The sequence below is a fragment of the Copadichromis virginalis genome, linkage group LG10 (assembly GCF_057382275.1).
Source record: "Copadichromis virginalis isolate Kocher_CV1m ecotype Utaka linkage group LG10, C_Virginalis_male_GT1.1, whole genome shotgun sequence".
NCBI classification, from domain to species: domain Eukaryota; kingdom Metazoa; phylum Chordata; class Actinopteri; order Cichliformes; family Cichlidae; genus Copadichromis; species Copadichromis virginalis.
In genome coordinates, this window is record NC_140627.1 from 2,535,255 (window position 1) to 2,555,965 (window position 20,711).

General features: G+C 41.8%; 1 protein-coding gene across 1 annotated transcript; it reads right to left on the reverse strand.

The window, feature by feature from the left end:
* Nucleotides 1–353: 353 nt before the first annotated feature.
* Nucleotides 354–19,578, reverse strand: lg10h21orf91 (linkage group 10 C21orf91 homolog). The gene is made up of 5 exons (XM_085469441.1): nucleotides 19,429–19,578; nucleotides 16,317–16,450; nucleotides 4,000–4,497; nucleotides 3,264–3,326; nucleotides 354–2,485 (listed from the first exon to the last, which is right to left on the reverse strand). The coding sequence occupies exons 2-5, from the start codon at nucleotides 16,441–16,443 to the stop codon at nucleotides 2,316–2,318; spliced, it is 858 nt and encodes a 285-aa protein (XP_085325567.1). The 5' UTR covers nucleotides 16,444–16,450; nucleotides 19,429–19,578; the 3' UTR covers nucleotides 354–2,315.
* Nucleotides 19,579–20,711: the final 1,133 nt, after the last annotated feature.

Consider the following 20,711-nt stretch of genomic DNA (forward strand, 5'->3'; position numbering starts at 1 on the left):
TCAGGAAGCAGCTGCACAACCATATGACTGAGCGAAGGGACTACACAAGTGTTACTTCTTCCCACGACTTTTTGAGCACCTGTTGTACTACGGGACACTATTTTCCTTCCTGTATAAATCTGTATGCATATGCTCAAAATAAACGATCTAGTGAAATAAATGAAAAAAGAAGTTAGCATTCCTTATTTGACTGAATCATTTACATTTTAAGTAACGGAGGAAATCCATCTTCATCTCTCACCCAATGCCATTAAGAGCTTATGTGTATATATTAGTCTCTAGCCATCATTAACCCAGCCGTAACTTTTCTTTGTCCATGCTGCAGTGGCTACAATGAAGAAAACAATACCATGTTCTAGCATGTAATAAAAATAGTTTTTATTTTATTTTGCAAAAACAAAATATACAAATGGTCACTTAAGCACAAACCACTTAATCTGTGTAAGATCCATAAAATGCACACAATAAATAAAAGAGAAAAATCACAAAAATACCACAAATGCAGAGATTTTCAAAATCAGAGAACAAATCAACAGTCCAGTCTAAATAAAGAGAGTGGAAGTATTTCAGGTATGGTAACAGTAGAAGATCATAAAACCACCAAAAAAAAAGAACAAGAGATCAAAATCAGGCAGCTAGAGTTTCCTGCTGAGCAGGGGCACGAGCCCAGGCATGTTTCTGTAGCACGCAAAAACACAGCATTCACAAGCAAAACACACATAACAAAAACCCCAAAAACCAAAGACTTAAGGACTGAGCTTTAGGACCAGGAATCTAAATATTCACTCTCTCAAGCACTGAACACAGGTATCCAACTAAAACCAAGACTACAATTTAAAATGGAGATAAAGTCTTTTAAACCCCAAAATGGGCTAAACACATTTAATCTCTTACAAAGAGAACGCACAACACTTACAATGCTGAGTTTTTCTAAACATCACTCTAACCTTGTCCTTTCCCAGCTTATTATATTTTGAGTAGCTCTGTGAGCCCTGAAACACCTATAATCAATATATATTTCATATTTATAAGGCTTCTCATTTATTTGTCTCCTTCTTTGCATAGGGTCCTGAAGAACATACTAAATCAAAAACTGTCTCTACATCTCTCGTTGACTTGTTTAGGGACCTGCAGAGACACAGGGTACAGCAGACTATCCCATATGTGTTGCTATGACATCAACTTAGCTCTTTAACACATGAGAGGGCAAGCCAACGTAACAGTGAAGATAAATAAGAACACATACGCTGAATACACACAGGAACGAATTGTTTCAAAAGCTGTTCAAAAATCAAACGTTTGTAATTCACACACAAAACAGAACAAATAGAAACTTTGGTTTGGCAGCCTGTTCACTTCCATTCAGTGCATAGCCTCTCATACACAATGGTTAAAAAACAAAAAACACAGCTTTGTATTATACAGTGAGCAAATCCTGTCAGCAAGAATAGTTCCAATAAACCCAGAAGCTGAATTAAATCAAAAGTTTTCACTTTTAGGATTTCAGATACTCTGATTTGTCTTTTACAAACTGATGCTCTTGGTGTCATCGTGCACATTTCCAGATGAGAAATGACCCGTAGCCATTTTTCATAATGTCTTATTTGGAATAAGTGTGGCAAGCAGACACATATAAGTACTTGCCACTGCTTGTAGTGACACGTATAACTATTTGAAACTTTGCCAGTTACGGTCGTAGTCTGTAGTCAACTTTACAATAGACATTTCAACCCATAATACTGTCAGTAGATGCTAACTTGTTGGGGCTTTCCATGACATTAATAATCAAACTGCTGGCAGTGGCTTATAGTATGATTGGGACGGTCACTGTTCATTTGAAATCATCCAAAAAAACAAACAAACAAAAAACAGAATCAAACTCTCAGAATCCAAAACAAAAGAAAGGAAAATCCACTGTAAAACTGAAATGTGTCAGAAAACTAAAACAAAAGTACGATGATAACAAATGTGTTTGGAACATTTTAAAACTGTTTTTCAGTCTTTGAAAATAATAACATATTTGAAATTAAAAACGTGATCTTGTCCATTAAAAACAGCCTCATCCAGTCCCAGGAACCTCTGTGCTGCTTTTTACCTGCTGCTAACATCTCATGTGAACTCGGTTCGGCTGGAATTCAGAGCAGAAAATCACCTTTAAACCTCGCATCATCACTCCAACCATGAAAACAAACACCATGTCAGTCCAGCCCTTAATGTTGCTCTAGTGTCCTCCAGGTTACACGTTCTGCATTCTGCAGTCTGAAGTGTTCGTCTGTTTCCTCCCAGCAGCCAATCAAAAGCCACCTCCCAGCACCTCACTCCACAGTGCTGCTGCTGCTGGCCTTGACCCCAGCCCTGCTAATGTGCAGCCAGGGCAGCTTGGCGCAATTTTTAAAGAGCTGTTCGATGGCAATGTGACGCACGTGCAGCTCAGATGCCAGCGAGTCTTTCTCCTGCACGGCAACTGTCAACTCCTCAAAGACCTCTGTGAAGAGAGAGAGGAGGGGTGGATAGAGGGGATCAGCATTTTTATTCACAAGGCGCACACACACACACACACACACACACACACACACTGCAGATCATTAAGTCGCGGGCGGGCTTATGTAGTCTTTCAAATTATTAAACATGAGCAATTAACATCCCCATCTGCTGTGGGTACATTTGTGGAAGTGACTGCTCTTAAAGGGTGAACAAAAATGTGCAGGACACGCTCCCACTAGGACGTTGGGAGGACAATATCTCACATTAGCTCAGGTAATTTGCCTCTTGGCAGCAAGAAGAATGATAATTTTACTCATCCAAAAGAATCAAGAAAAAAAATAACATGACAGTTTAATAATGATTAAGCTGCTCATTTAAGCAGCTGTGTGATAGGTCACTCAGAGGTCACATGGTGCGCTGGACCTCTTGAGATAAGAAAGCTGAGATAAGCAGCAAACAATGGCTCTAACAGAGCCGGCAGTGGATTCAAGGAGATGATGTGTTGACCAGAAGCCTTTTAGTCTATTTCAGGCACTAATTTATTGAGTATTATGTTCTGAATCGGGGAGCTAAAAGTCAGACTGGGAATTAAAAAGACCCTTTCACTAGAGCAGCTTTTTTCCTGAGGGCACCAAAAATCTCATGTGGGGATTTATCAGAGAGGAGGATTTCACACTGAAGCAAAGGTTTTTAAAAATGCTTAAAATATAGATGACTATGACTGCTGAGCCTTCTGTGAAAGGAGCTGTTCAATCAGGATATCAGTAAAAACCACTTACTCTGAATCTGCAGGAGTAGCTGGGCATTTAGCTGATGGAGCTCATCCACACTCATTTCAGTCACTAAAAGAAAAGAGATCACTTTTAATGGTGTGTGAGCACAGTGGATGTCATTTAGAATAAGAATAGACTTTAAACATGCTGCAACACTTGTGCTACTTGTCGATGTCAGAAATTGTAAATAATACGCACTAAAACTTCATTTGCTCTGTTTAAATAACTGCAAAGGTCTGTGCCATCTCAAGTGTCAGAGGGTGATGCTGTTCTCCTGTGGAAATATCCACAGTTTAAACAGTCTACCTGTGAACTGCCTGTCATCTTTCACTTATAAGCAGAGAATTTGAAAACTGCTGGCCTCTAACAGGCTCAGTCACATCCTGCAGGATCTGTAGTTATAAACAGCTTTACTGGAGATGAGACGTGAAGCAGCCAAGGACACAGCCTATCTCGAGGTTAGAGGAAAATTAACCTCTCTCTGGAGAGATCACAGCTAAGAGGAAGATGAAGGACAGTAAAAACGTTCTGCTGTTGTACACGCTGAGGTTTTTGAAGATAAAACTGAATAATGTGAGAGGCGAGAGCAGCTTTCCTTGTCTGCTGACAGATGTATTTTTCTTTTTTAAAAGAAGAAGAAGAAGAAGAAGAAGAAAAGCATAAACGTTCCACTGCTTCAACTCCAATTTGATAAAACCAAAGTCTGCTAAAGTTTGTTTGTGAAAAGAAGAAATGTGCTTACACTCTTCTCTGCTGTGACCCTGGTGCGCGCGCTGCTGTCCTCCTGATGGCTTCCGGCTGTGAAGACCTCTCCTGCTGTCGTTGGACCAAACGTCAGAATGCGACTCCTGCAGCAGTCCTAGCTCCTCGGCTGTGTGGCGCTCCAGCATACCCATCGTGTAGTCAGCCGGCCCTGTTGATTTGCCCGTGTCCCAGCAGGGCGTGTAGCGGGGCACCTGGGCGTCTGACTGGGGGAGCAGCTTGCGGTCATTTTGCTGGCCGTAACACAGAAGCTTAGCCCCCCGTCTGTTCGGGCCACTGGAGGAGACAGAGTCTTTGTTCTGGGCGTACTGAATGATGCGGTTCAGTTTCTGGCTGAGGGCCAGCTTCATGCCCTCGTAGGCACTCCGGGAGACCTTGGATCGTGACAGCTTCTGGTTGGCGATGAGATGACATTTCTCAAAGCAGTCTCTGTGGCCTCGCAGGGACTTGGAGTGCAACAAGGTAGCAGAGGAGACACCTGCATTCACACGGACAAAGCAGGGAGTCAATAAGACGACGACAAACGCAATGACACAGTGCAAAACGACAGTCAGCTAAAGCTTCTATTGTAAGAAGAGCCGTTATTGAGTGAGCTCAGGTGAAGTGGAGACAAACCTGTTTTCCTAGCATGTGAAACAGCAGTGCTTGTTCTTGTAACCACCATAAAAACCTTTAGTGGGAAAAAGCTGCCCTTAAATAAACTTACAGTAGAGCTACAGAAAAAAGAAAAAAAGAAACATGAACTGTTAACTAGTCTGATATAATGTGTTGCAGCAGCCGTCCCACTTTCTATTGCTGTGAGCCAACCACCCCATGCATGTGTACTGAATCGTGTTTATTTCAAGGCTTCAGTCACATTATTTTGCAGATTTAGACTATTATAGATATAAAATAATTATAAAGATAAAGAGACTTTTTCCCCCTGAAGGCCAGTAAAACGCCACTGATCTGGGGCTGCTAGGCTGGACGCTAAATTATTAACATTAATAAGTAACATCTGCAGAGTGTCCGTTGTCTGCAGCAGGAAACGCTGCAGTGAAAACCTCAGTTCTGAGAATGTTAGCATGCCAGCTTTTCTTCATTGCAGCCACCGCATACTGCTTCAAAAGCTTACAGACACACAGACACACACACCAAATCTACCACATGCAGTAGAAACAATACTGTCAGAAAGCTCTTTCTGCCTCCTGCTAATGCAAGAAGACAGAGTAACTGCTATTTTAGCTTATGCCTTAAATCATGTTGCATGTATACCATATTCTGTTGGATTAATAACCTACTGAACTTGCCACAGCAAATAAAAGTAAGAAGTAAACTAGTATGAAAGCAAGCTAAAACTGACAGACTGACCTGCCACAATCTCTCAGTAAAAGCTGCTCAGTGCTCAGTGGATTAGCCAGTAGAGCTCGAGATGGGAGGGATAATAGATTAACTCAGTCTCAATGCAAATATAAAGCTTTTTTTTTAAAGCCGGAGGATTCATGAGAGGAAATTGGTCTCTCTGTCCATATGAAGCAGCACTTCATTTACATTAATTCATGAGCCTTACCTGTGCCTGCTTCTGTCAAACAATATTTTTATGACTTCACTACCCAGCAGTGACTACATTTTAGCTTCTTTAACCCATTTTAGCTTGAAAAACTGCACAATACAGCACTTGTTGAAAAAGAGACTAAAAAGATGCATTCCCTGGTGTAAAATAATTAATTCTGCATTCCTTGTGGTTACCTTTACACATAAAATGTAATGTTTCATGGATCCAAAAATTAAGAGGGTCACACTGTGCTCAGTTTTGCGTGTAACAGGAAATTACTCCAAATAAGTAGAACACAACTGTAATAACCTCTGAGTGTGGCTTTATAAACAATGGGAGGCTGACGGTGAAAGAGAAAGCGTTAACACAGTGTGTGTGTGTGTGTGTGTGTGTGTGTGTGTGTGTGTGTGTTTTAGAGAGATGGAGAGGTGACCTTCTTCTTACAGCCTCTATTTCTCAGTAGACAGGCATATGTGCTGGAGTCTGAGGTGAGGAGATTAGTCACTGTTGTTCATCTCGATTTAGAAGCTCACACAGAGACATTTACCTCACAAGCGCCTCTCTGCACTTTACCAGCAGCCAGGTCACTGTTTTCACTACACGACACGACCACAGCAGACACACTCACTCATAAGCCTCATGTTTGGCGTTTGTAGTGCAGGGCTGCTCTAAAGTTACACACATGCAAAACAACGTAAGGCAACACACACACACACACACACACACACACACACACACACACACGGAGATGCTGGTTCAACAAATTCCACTTAGTCTAAGTAAGAAGAGAACCCATACTGATGTTAATGACTGAAATGGAGAGAAAATATTAATGAAGTCAACACAGAGAGTTGAGTTATTTGTCATTGTAAAAACTGGCTTTGAGAACAACAACAACAACAACAACAACTAGCAAAACTAACATGAGAAAAGGAAACTTTATGTATAAAAGCAGAGACAGTAAGCAAAGTTGTGCAAAGACAGACATAAAGCATGCTGGCTGAAAATTTACCAAGAGAATTTTGGTTTTAGTGGTTTGAGGCTGCATGTTGTATGAATTGTAAAAGTCAGTTTTCTGCCTAGAGTTATATAAAATAGAAGCAGCTCACATGAAAAGGAAGACAAAAATATTTTTCTGCACAAATTTGTTTGTAGGCAGTGCTTTTGGTATCTTTTGAAAGCTTCTGTTTTGTAACCTTGTGGAATCACATCAAATAGTTCATCCCTAATTTGGGACAGACTGCATTAATAGACCTTAAATGCCTTAGCACATAGGAAGGTTTTAGACCATTACACAACTGTGTGGCACAAATCTATTCTTAGCTTCAGCGTAGTTCGGTTTTGACACCGAGTGCCTAAAAAGTCAGATGTTTGCAATGGATTAGTCTTATGAGGGAACCAAATATTATCAGAGTTTTGAGTCGTGCGAGTGCGTGAATAATTGTCTAACAAATAGTCAATGACTCTTCAGACACAGAACTTTGTGCCAGTCACACAGCCATGGATTTATCTGATCAGTCTTAGCCTTTGGATGTCCACAAAAACAGTGACTACCACTTGCCAGCAGAAAAATCATTGGCACACAACCAGGGCCGTGCACCACCAGCAAAAGACCTCACACCAGCTAAGCAGCTTAGCGCTACTGTCTTTCATGGCTGCACACACAGCCACAGGCACACACAGACTATTCACTGGAGGTGATTCAACATTGTTAGGCTGTGACATCCAGAGACATTAGTCACACTGATGACCAATGGACTTGTTTTGGTCTGCTCGTCTGGGAAGGGGTGAAGTTAAACTGTTGTAGACAAAAGCACAAACGCAAGCTGAAGTTTAATGAACAAATCCAGGCCTGTAATCAGTAATCCCTGCCTACAAATAATTATACAAAAGTAGAATCAGGCAATTCAGACCCACACCCGAATCAGAACTCAGGTAGCTTGTTTCATTAAAATCAAATAATCAGACTTCAGGCAGGTGGGAAAGAGTTTCCTTTAAGACAAGGATTACGTTTCAGTAGAACTCAAACACTTTACAACTAAATCACAAGGTTTTAGTCACAAGGAAAACAAGCATTCAGAAAAGTTGGGGAACAAGACAAAACCACAGAGATATTACTTCCTCTGTTTGACAGGCCAGCTTCTTTTAGCGGCAAACGTTTTGGCCAAACTGAACTCTGACCTGCACTTACAGATTTGTTCTTGTGGTTTCCATCAGGGAAAGAAAACTCAATGATACATGTTTGCAGAACATTATACGGATAGTATGTGATATATTAGTAATGTCTGTTTCATCAAACTTCTGAGCCGCCTGCCCACTCAATCCTTGACACACTTTAATAACGTGTTGGGAGTTGGCATGGAGACAGCGGCACACAGGTCACTGATGGTGAGGTGTCAATAAGAGCTGCATGCCACTGCTTAGGAGAACGTGTTGTCAGCAGCTGCACACGGCAACAACAACGAACTCAATGACTCGTGAACTCAGACTACATGTTAACCACTACAGATGTCCTGCAGTGCTTCCTACAGACTAGCTGCCATCACAGGTGCAGGAAACCCCATCTAACCGAAACAACAGCAACTGTTTCAGCCTGGAAGACACAGATACGATTACAGAAACCTACAAGCACTCATGCGCACAACTCTATTTCCACAAGTATGGCGGCCATTAAAAAAACCCAAAAAAACCAACAACAAACAAACTTAGAATTTGCTCAGAAAAACAAAACAGTAAGGAAGTTGCACATGATCCAAACATGTTTAAAAGACTTATTTATTTTGTGTGTGTTTTGTTGCCAACGTTGAAAAACAGACTACAGCACAATGTGACCATGTTCATTACCGTTATTATTATTATTATTATTATTATTAATATAAATCAACTAAATATAGATCAGGAATGCTTCTGTTCAAGGCGTGTCTCTTTTACCCTGAGGCTTACAGTCACACTGTGCACACAGTACAGTGAGTGGCAGGGAGAGCAACATTTCTTATGCCTAAACTATGTTTATGCAGACACTGTTGTGAACTAACAATCATACATTCAAACACAAACTCCACGTTTAACAAGTACTCGGATTCCAGAAAATAAAGAACAAACTGTTCATGGAAAAGGATATTGATGCATGACAAATGCTGATTAATTTGTTTAACAACATAAGCATAATGGCTAACATATTTTTAGGCGAGAATGTAGCTGTGGAAACCTCAAATATCTGCTCAGTTTATCAAGACGCCACATATTTTCAAAAGCGCTCCGACATTTTCGGAGACGTCTGTTACCCACTAGCTGGATAGCTAGCCGGGGGCAAGGTCACTAGAGCCGTGAGAACACCGGACTCCCGGCAAATCGTTTTCAAACCCACCGCCGTCTTTCGCTTATGTCCAATGGATGATGATCTGATTAGTCGACTAATCGCAAAAATAATCGGTGACTAGTCGACTATCAAAATAATGGTTTGTGGCAGCCCTAATAATGGCCCATGTACACTATTTTCTATCATTTTTAAAGCACTGTCTGTTAACTGTGGCTGAAACGAGGATTATACCTTACATGCACACCACACAAGGTGGAGAAAGATCAGAGTTACTTATTCATACTACAGAAATGTGCTGGTTTAAACACCATGAGGCAATTTATGTCAGGCTAAAGGAGACTTAAGGCCACCTAATCCCTGCGTACAGACAGAGGCTGAAGCTCTCCAAACCTGTCGTGAGGACCAAAAAACTGTGGAGCAACGAGGCTGTGGAGGAGCTTCGCACGTGTTTGGAGTCTACAGACTGGGACACAATGAAGGCTGCTTCTAACAGCTTGGACGAGTTTACGGACACTGTCACCTCCTATATCCACTTCTGTGAGGACAGCATCGTGCCATCACGCACCAGGGTGAGTTATAACAATGACAAACCCTGGTTTACTCCTAAACTCAAAAAGCTGTGGCTGGAAAAGAGAAAGGCGTTCAGAAGCGGAGACAGGGACTGCTACAGAGAGGCCAAGTACAGGTTCACTAAAGAAGTGGACATTGCTAAACATCAGCACTCTGAGAAGATGCAGCAGCAGATCTCAGAGAATGACTCGGCCTCTGTGTGGAAAGGTTTTAGGAATATCACAAACTACAAGCCTAAAACCCCCCCACTCCACTGATGACTTGCTCTTGGCCAACACCCTTAACGACTTTTACTGCCGTTTAGACGAGCCATCAGGCAGCCTTCACACCTCCAACGGCCCCAACAATAGAGACACTTTGGACACTAATTCCCCCACCTCTCCCCCCTCCATAGAGCCATCACCACCTTCAAACACTTCACCTACAACACCCCCCTCCTCACCCCACACAAAAGAGGATTTCACACCACCTCCTCCCACCACAACTCTTCATATTCATGAAGAAGGTGTGAGGAAGCAGTTTAAGAGTCTGAATGCTCGGAAAGCTCCCGGCCCAGACGGTGTGTCTCCTGCCACCCTCAGACACTGTGCAAACGAGCTGGCCCCAGTGTTTTCTGGCATTTTCAACTCCTCACTGCAGGCATGTCATGTGCCTGCCTGCTTCAAGTCCTCTACCATAATCCCTGTCCCCAAGAAACCTAGGATCACTGGACTAAATGACTACAGACCCGTGGCTCTGACATCTGTGGTCATGAAGTCTTTTGAGCGCCTAGTTCTCTCCTATCTCAAGACCCTCACGGCCCCCCTCCTGGACCCCCTGCAGTTTGCATACAGAGCCAACAGGTCTGTAGATGACGCCATCAACATGGCCCTACACTTCATCCTGCAGCATCTGGACTCCCCAGGAACCTACGCCAGGATCCTGTTTGTGGACTTCAGCTCTGCCTTCAATACCATCCTTCCAGACCATCTCCGAGACAAGCTTTCCCAGATGAATGTGCCTGATCCCATCTGCCGGTGGATCACTAACTTCCTGATGGACAGGAAACAGCATGTGAGGCTGGGAAAGAATGTCTCGGACTCCCGGACCATCAGCACCGGCTCCCCTCAGGGCTGTGTTCTTTCTCCCCTGCTCTTCTCCCTGTATACTAACTGCTGCACCTCCACCCACCAGTCTGTCAAGCTAATCAAGATGACACCACCGTTATCGGACTCATCTCGGACGGGGATGAGTCTGCCTACAGGAGGGAGGTTGAACGTCTGGTGTCTTGGTGCAGCCACAACAACCTGGTGCTGAATGCCCAGAAGACAGTGGAGATTATTGTGGACTTCAGGAAGCACACAGCTCCACTCCCCCCCATCATCCTGACTGACACCCCCATCACCTCTGTGGACTCATTCCGCTTCCTGGGTACCACCATCACCCAGGACCTGAAGTGGGAGCCCACCATCACCTCCGTTATTAAGAAAGCCCAGCAGAGGATGTACTTCCTGAGGCAGCTGAAGAAATTCAACCTGCCAACACGGACGATGATGCAATTCTACACCGCAATCATCGAGTCCATCCTCACCTCCTCCATCACCGTGTGGTACGCTGGAGCCACTATCAGGGACAAACAGAGACTGCAGCGTGTTGTGCGCTCTGCTGAGAAGGTGATTGGCTGCAGACTCCCATCTCTGCAGGACCTGTACACCTCCAGGACACTGCGGCGTGCAGCTCGGATCTCAGCTGACCCTTCTCACCCTGGACAGTCTGTTTGACCTGCTCCCCTCAGGCAGGAGGCTCCGGTCCATTCGCACCAGAACCTCTCGCCATAAGAACAGTTTCTTCCCCTCTGCTGTTGGACACATGAACAATAAACGTATGACTGTTCCCACCACTAACACATGACCCTACGCTGTGTTCACTGCATCATTCCATGTTTGGCACTGATCACCACCTGCACTCAGATAGATATATACATATCTATCTATCTACTTAGCACTTTTAATTCTTATTCTCATTTTTATTTTCATGTCTATTTAAGCTTAATTTATAACAGTATTTATAACAGTATGTTTGCACTGAAGCACCGCAGCAATTTCCTAATGTTGTAAACCCGCTCAACATTTGGCAATAAAACCCTTTCTGATTCTGATTTAAAAAGAGCCTGTTCATTCAAACCCATGTATTAGTACAAAACTAGTAGACCACGCCGTGGGTTCAGCAAATATCTGGACCCCAGCTGTGTTCAATCAAACAGCTACCACAGGCTGCAACATAATTGGGCCTCTCAATACACCCCAGGGTGAAGAGTTCACCCACAATAAATGAGCCGTTTATAGAAGCATGCTGCAGTCAGAATCAGCACCGTCTAATATATTCCAGCCTTTCGGTGTAGGAATTTGATCTTTATTCATTCCAAGCCCTAATAAAGTCTGGTATAATAATAACACCCGACTTGAATACACTCAGAATTATATAAGAAAAAATAAAGAAATGGTTCTGGGTTCCAGCTGAACGTGACGGTTCAGCAGACTGATCGTCTGACACGGAGCCACAGGAGTCCAATAACAAGAAACCGTCTGTGATGGGGGCTGGATAGAAAATATTCACCTATCCACCTTTTGTCAGTTCTCTCAGGTATTTACAGATCACAGCTTGCACAATATATTAATAGAAAGTGTGCGATACCATAACAGCCAAAGGTACTCTGCTCCTTTAATGTGGTCCTTTAGAGATCACATGTGATAATAATTAGTTGTGTAATTAAAATTAGAATAGACATCTGACGACCAAACCAACATTTATACCAGTATGCCACAACTGAAAGGGACCTCTGGCTCGAGCAGGGCGATATGGCCAAAAATATTTATCACAATATATATTTGAAAATTTGCGATAACATATAACTGACGATAATATATATTTTTCGGACCATAAGGTGCACAGGATTATAAGGCACATTAAGCAAAACAGTCAGATAAATCAAACTTTCCTCAACTCATTCTTCTTGCTTCCTCCACTTCTGTACCATTGATTCATTAATGTTGAATTCTCTGGCAGCTGCTCTATTCCCATGTTGTTGCAGTATATTAATGACTAACCTCGCATTGTGGATGGATTATCTCAGTTGTTCTCCTGACTGAAGTTTGGTCCGTTTACAGCATCCTGCCATGCGATTGCATTTGTCCCTAACCACCAGGAACCCTCACGTTAACTTTTTTCGAGGGGAAAAAGGTTGGCGTTCATCCTGCAGCTTCACTGTTTATGTTATGCTAACATAGCTGTGTAGCTAGCCATCACGTAGCACATCATTATATAGCAGCTAGCCCAACTTCAGTAACCCTACAAATGTCACTGCTGTTTAGTTTCCTGTCTTCATTTATGTTGGAAGTGATAGCAGAGCTGTACGTTTGAATGTTTTCAGAAATCTCTCAGAACGTGCTATATCATGCTTAGGTAACTAGCGAAACTAGCGAGCTAACTTCCGCTAGCTTCCTGCTAACTTCTAACTCCGTTAAATGTAATAAATTCTGTTTTCATGGATGCCTGGATGTTAAACTTCATAGTTTCACCTGGTAAAGCAGCAATGCTGATCGTTTTATTAAAGATGAAAGAATTTAGACAGTTTTTAACTCTCAGTGATGCTCGTTTGACTTTGGGACCCTAAGAGAACAGAGTTTAGGACCCAGATTACTCCCAGATTTACGAGCACCTTAGTCCAACAAATACGGCAATAACGATGGCCCGCTTGCATGTTGTACAAAAAAAAAAAAAGAAAAATAAAAAAAAAAGAAAAGTGCTTTGTTGTGTATCTGACGGACAAACACCAAACCAGTTCCACATCACTGAAGCTGCACCATTTTTACAAACCAATTCTGGTTCATCCGTTTCACTCAACAATCGGCCATGTGCGTATGAAAACAAAGGCACTGCACATGTGCGTTTTACCCATATTTTATCGCGATATTTCATTTTCTTATCGTTGCCTAACATTGTACCGGTATTATCGTGAACACTATAATATGGCCCAGCCCTCCCTCTGGCTCTCTTAGTCATCTTATAATCTTTGGTATCACTGGCATTTCTGGGTTTGGTTATTGACAGGTTAGTCTGAGCGGTTATAAAGATGTCCTAATTATAAAACTTCCTCTGAAATATGCACAGTCTTTTAACATGAAACAGCTCTTCCACAGAACATAAGTAGTAATTGGCTGGCTCTGGGTGTGGGACTGCAGTCACCCCCTTGTTCTCTGCTGCAACGTGTTGACGCTCAGGGCTAGAATACCGCTCAGATGGTATAGTAAGAAAAAGGAAAGGAAACACTGTAAATAAGACGTGTTAACCTAAGTACAGGTTGAGCAGTATATAAATACGTACAAAATTTTGTTTGATGCTTTCTCATAGAACAAGCAGATGCAGGCCAAAGTGATTTCCTCAGGAAACAGCTACTTGGAGATACAAAGACTGCACTTCCTGTCCATTCATTTGACTTTAAACTGTGAACAAAGTCTTAGCCACAAACAGGATTTACATTTATATCTGCACCCGCTGCTACCGTTGGCGATTTTGGTGATAAACAACGCCGCACAAAAGTGCCTTTAAATAGGGAACACAATATACTGACACCTGGAAATGACAAAGTTTCAACATTACTGACTTGTTGGTGCACACTATCCAACAACAGTCATGAATACTCTGCATGTCAGCAGCTGCCGGACATGTCTGAACAACACCACTTCATGCGTATCTGTAATCACATCTGTGGGAGGATGTGGACTGAAAAAAATACTTGAGTGTAACTCATAGTGGATTCTTTTGCTACTGCTTAGCTACAATGTGGCAGTGTCAAGTTGTGGTGAGTGTCACCACCACACTGTGCAGTGAAACATTATTTTTTTAAATAAAAACATCTGCAGAAAAAAAGGGCAACTTGATTGATTTTACAAAAATGTTCAGCTGTGGTCAAAATGTTAAAAAAAAAAAAATAGAATATTGTGGAAAAATTTCAGCATTCTTCGGGTCACGTGTACCCTAATGGTCACTCAGCTTTGCAAAAGTGCAGTACCAAATCAGTCTTCTCCAAATGTGGTGCGTTTAAGTAAAAAATAAACCCTTCTCCTTAGATGCAATTGGACTGTGCATGTGGTGGCTCATCTTCACACAATCACCTGGTCTAAAAATATCATTTTTGACACAGAAAGACTTGATCTCTATCCATCTACATCTGAAACCAGCATTTGTCACCATTTAGTTTCAGCCAGCTACAAGTCTGCCTGCTGTGTGGCCTGTAGAAAACACTTATCTTTGTTCATAAAATAAACATTTTTTTAAAAAAAGCTCTTTGGGGTGATGGCATTTTCTTGAACCACACCAATAAATTTACTTGATAATTCTGTTAATATTCTGTTCATGTAGAAAGTAATACATACAAAGTGGCCTCTATCTAACACAAAAAAGTAAATAAATAAACAAACAAAAACAAATAATTCTGACTCTGCTGTTTATTGAATATTCAGAGCCAACATGAATGAGCCAATGAATGATAGTGATAGCATGATGTGACCTGATGTGACCTGGGACACAAGGGCTCTGGGGTGTGTGTGTGTGTGTGTGTGTGTGTGTGTGTATAAAAGAGATAAACACCACTATGAAGGTGTATATAGACTCATGTTTATCAGAGTTAACAGATTTGCCGTTGAGTAAATTGTAGCCTTGCTTCTTCTCTTTTAACAAACAGTGGCGCAGGATGAATGGGAGCTATGGCTATTAAGTCTACATGAGCAGTCAGCGAGCACATGGCTAGGCTTTAGTTTCCAATCAGCCATGCCGAAAGTGGCCACATGAAGCTTGGCAGGCTTTTCTCTGACCAATGATATGCTTAGCTGCACCAGAAACACGTGCTTGTCTGCAAACTCTACCTTTTCTCCCAGCATATCCGACAGTTACATAACAGCCATTTCAATGCTACACATGCTGATGTCAAAACTTGCACCCCAAAAAACTGAATCTGAGAGGGGTTTTTTCTGACACATCCAGTGCCAAAGGACACCTCAGATTTGGGGATAGACTTTTAGTACTTGGACTCAACATCCTGAAATAGAATATGCAAAGACAGCCTAAGTGAGCAAAACAATCCAGCCCATCTCAAAATGATATACCATCCTAGAAGCACTCGGGCAGTTCCCAGAATCCTCTATAGCTGTTTAACACATCATACACAATCACAATATATGTAGATAAAAAATATACACACACTTCAACAAGAGCCTTTGTGCATCTGTGAGACGAGTGCCAAATGAGAGGCATGTCCAATCCCTTTTGATTCCCTATTCTTCCTCAAATAGGCCACTCATTAATTAAGACATGAAAAAACTTCAAACACATGCTCTTGAGTTGGAGTGGCACATCAAACGGGAGAATCACGGCAGCCTGCCATACTTAGGGCTTCGGTCGTGCAGTCCCATTACCCTGCACATGTAGCTTATACATTGTTTCTAGAGAGGATAAAAGAAGCGACCGTGACAGGCAATCCTATAAGACATCAAACCGATGAAAAACTGAAAGGCTCTCAGACTTTATCGCAACAACTGGTGCAGGCATATTTGCCATGATGGGAAGTGATGACCGCAGAAGAATCTGGATGATTCTACATAATCCAAAACGTCTTAGAAACTAAGAGCAGCACTGATATATTCATGCCTGTTGATAAAAGCTCTGAAATTGCTGGACATTAAGACAAAGGCAAATTCAGAATCCCATCAGACAGACAGTGTGTGGCAATTAAGAAAAGGTCACACTTAAAAATGTTTTTTTGAAAAAAGCAGGCAGCTCTTTTCTTTTCCCCCCATAGCACTTTGTTGGTGAACACGCAAGCAGCCCACAGCCTTACCTTCAATGCTGAGTTCAAAGCAGACGTGGCAGAAAGACAAGGTCCCCGTTTCTGTCTCTAGCTTACAGACGCTGCAGATATTGTCATCATTCAGATCAATGTTAACAAACTGTTCCTCTTCATCCATAGTGTGCCTGTGTTCAAACAATCAGTGACAGATAACACGGTTAGCATGCACAACCTCTAAGTGTATTTCTTAGTAATTAGGTCACACTTTCATATAAACTTATTAAAAATGTACTTTTTGGTCGGGAGGAACGGTTTTTTTGGGGGTCTAAACTATTTTTGGTGCAGATACAGTAAAAGGGACAGTGTCCTTTTTAATACATCTTTAGTTGATGATAGAAAAATGATGACCCAAAATGATAAAATGGTCATGTGATCACTGAAGTGCTAGATTAAAAATGCCAGTCACTCTCTTAACACTGTGTGAACATGCTCCAACCCCTCCACACTGAACCAACAATACAAACATTAATGGCCCGGTCTTAAAACAACTGTTGTTTCAGTGGGAAATATGTCAGGACACTCTAGAAACACATATAACAATGAACACAAGCAAGTAATGTAAACTACCCAATCCTTTCTTTGCAGTTGTTTAGACTGATGTTCAGTAACTTTACTCAAAATTACAAGTACTCCATTAGGTGACTGAAAACTTCCTCTTGGGAAAAAAACAAAGAACAGAAGCAAAACAACAAACTTGCCAATTAGTAACCATCTTGAAACACCACCGGGCATTTTTTGCACAGTTATTTTGTAACATTATCTAAATTAACTTTAGTCTCATTGGTCACAGTTTGTTTGGTCTTGTTGGTACGCTCGTTTGTCAGCTGCTACCAGAGGAGGGACCTGGCTCTCTTAGATTAGTTCACTTGGTTTGATTGAAAAAAAAAAAGAGCCCCAACAAACAATGCTGACAGAGCTCTGGCCACCAGACGTGTTTCACCCCTTCTTGTCTGTAGGTCTCAACGGGAAAACTCCAGGCAGAGAGCTTTCAGCTTTCAGCTCTGCAATGCCCCAAGACTAAGGCCTCCACACCTAGTAACATTTAGCCAGAGCATGGAAAGTCAAGGCCTTTGCCAAGACTGCGCAATCTTATGCTGAGCTTTCTCAGCTCCTTTTAAAGGAGAGGATTTCTGACTGCACTATAAGCTCTATTTAAAACCTCTGCTGGACAGAAGTAATAACAACAATGATTACGTTCTGGATCATGTAATCAGGACATCATGAATACAGTGACAGAGTGGAAGAAAACTTCTCCCACTGGCAGGTTTGATTTCATAAGAAATCCAACAAAACTCAAGACAAAAACAAAGGCTCTTTTTCATATTTCTTCTATTGTCTGAGTTGTAGCCACTAATTTCAGCTTCAGAATTCAAAGAATTTGTGGATTCTCTGTCTGAAGATATAACAAGCATAGTTCAACGAACATTACAATAAGTCTGTGAAAAAAGCTAATAATGATGTATGCATGTGGGGGGGGGTCTTTCGTACCTGTATTGGATCTGCATTGTTGTACCTACTCTGTGCGCTACATTACAATGAATCCAGTCTGTCTGTGAAGGTTCTCAGTCATCCAGGTCATCGTAGTCAAAGGAGCTTGCAAAGAAAAGCGTCTGGACTTCTTTAAGTTGCTTGAAGACGTTTCACCTCTCATCCGAGAAGCTTCTTCAGTTCTAAGGTCAAATGGTGGAGAGTCCCAGATATAAACCTAGTGGGAGTGACCCCCCACAGAGGGACAAAAGGACCCCCTGATGATCCTCTAATCGCCTGAGCCAAGGTGTGAAACTGGGTGTGGGTCCCAATCAGCCAGAGTTTCGGGTATGTTCATTGTGAAACCTGGCCCCACCTTATCATGCGAATTCCTGAGGTCAGATGGCCCAGGATGTGATTGGGTCCCACACCCAATTTCACACCTTGGCTCAGGCGATTAGAGGATCATCAGGGGGTCCTTTTGTCCCTCTGTGGGGGGAAACTCCCACTAGGTTTATATCTGGGACTCTCCACCATTTGACCTTAGAACTGAAGAAGCTTCTCGGATTAGAGGTGAAACGTTTTCAAGCAACTTAAAGAAGTCCAGACGCTTTTCTTTGCAAGCTCCTTTGACAATGAATCCAGTCCCCTTTTTTGCCATTTAAAATTGATTTATAGAGCTGTTAAAAGTCCTTTCACCAAAAACTGATCGCAGCTTCTACCTTCTGACAGGAATGTTGTTCGAGGACATTATTTAATAACCTATGTTGTTGTAGGTGATATACTCGGTTTAAATACTGGCAATTACTTTTTGGCACAACATCAGACAAAAAGAGTGAATGATTATTAATGTGCCTTTGGATCTCTGCACTGAATATTTTAGTTATTATGGGGTTTGTCTCCACACAGTAAATACCTTTTACAACTGGACGAGATAGCGGGATTCACTCAACAACTGATCTGAGAACATGCAACAACATATATGATCATCCAGTAGAGCTGGAATCATTTAAAATGTTTTGTAAATAACCTAAAAGAAACCCTATTGTTTGTTCTATTTGTCTCCGTGTGTCGTAACACGACGTAAATATTAATCAAGGACAGAAAACAAGCTAAGCAACGTTAACAACACCAATCCCAGTAGACAACACACACAAAAACATCTAAAACTTTGAGTTTTATAATTAACATGTCATATAACCAAAAAATTATACGTACATCTACAAGCACTCCCAGTTCACTACGTTAAATTTCTAACGCTAACACAGGATTAAGACCATTAGCAGACCTTCAGCTGTGAATCAACAGAATAGCCAATGGTTTTCTACCTGAACTTTCCAGTCTGTTGGAAGCACAGTTAACCTTCACCAATGCCCATTTTTCTTTCCGTCGGTAGTTTAAACGGCCTGCAGAATGCTATCTCAAATGCTGGCAGCTCAAAGTAACCCGAGCGACCTTTTAAGTACCGTTTAACAAATTCCTGCTAACAAGAAGTTAAGCTAGCAGCACACTGGCATCCTCCGAGTACTTCAGTCTGGCTGATTCGTGACCGTTATTTGGCGTTGTTAAACACCGATGGACTCATTTTAACGACAACACCGCCACTATTTTAGGACTCCACTTTTGTGAAACTCACCTTGATCTTCAAGATCCGCTCCGGACAGCTAGTCCTAGTTTATGTGTACTCCACGGTTCTCCTATACCCGAGTAAAGCACCCAAACACAGGACGAGGCTGCGCGTCACGGCAAATCCAGAGAAGCTACAGGAACCTCTAAACCCCCCCTCCGCGGAACGAACCACTAGTTTATACGAGGGGTGAAATGAATAACTTAGAGTTCAAGGATTAAGTGTTCTGGCTCTAGTATTAACACAGACAAAAAAATACTGATACTCTATAATATTAAAAACATAACTAACGCCCATAAGTACAATAGTCTTATTACACAAATGGCGTATTGCAATAATATCATACATGCACCCCTATGATCAAAGTATATCTACGCCTTTCTTGCGTCATCAAAACAGTTCAGGGTTAGGTAGAAGACGTGATTTTTCTAGATAAACACAGGGATAACTATAAAAAGGGAACAGAAAAGCATTTTGTCTTCGTTTAACGGTTTGTCCGAGTCTATATACTTTTGTTTTAGGCGACTCTCGCGTTGTTTGCTAGTTTCTGTTTTTATTCTCCTTCACGTGAAGTCACACGCGGGAAATTCCAGCGTGAAGACCTAGTGGAACAGCCATTTATAGCACTGCGAGGGCAACTCTGGTCTCACTTCCCCCAAAATATATGACAGAAAATGGAAACGCTAAAGAAAACAGTCTTGGCTTTGACATGCAGAACGCTGGGTCTGTGCCTCTGTATTTGTACTTTGTTTTAAAAACAGTTAATAGGCACAGTAATGTCAGCCGATAAACCTTACTGTACACCCCAATGCCTTTGATGGAAACTGTTCATGTCAGTCTAACACTGATCATCTATAGTTATGCCAAAACAAACCCATTTCAGTAGGAGATAAACTCCTAGCCAAAGTTAAAGCATAGGACCTTGTAATGTCATTTATCCAATGAGAACATAATGAGTTTCTGCTTCCAGGTCTACATGAAAGCATTTAATAGTGTTTTGAGCTTTGATTTACCTGCTCCACAAAAATAACTTTTCTTTTCTCTGAAGCAGAAATGAAAGGACAGTGTGATTAGACCCTGAATATATTTATGTATCATCACTGATGCTTTCGGTTCGTTTTTTCAGTTACTGTTAATTGAAAGGCTGTGATCCCCTTTTCAGCCCTTCTGTATGTTCTCAAGGAACTGTGACTGTATCACTATAAAAACTGCTATAATGGCAAGCTGCTGTAGGCTTCACATGTCACTGGTATTACGTTTTCACTCATCCTGTTCACTTTGTTTCGTGACAT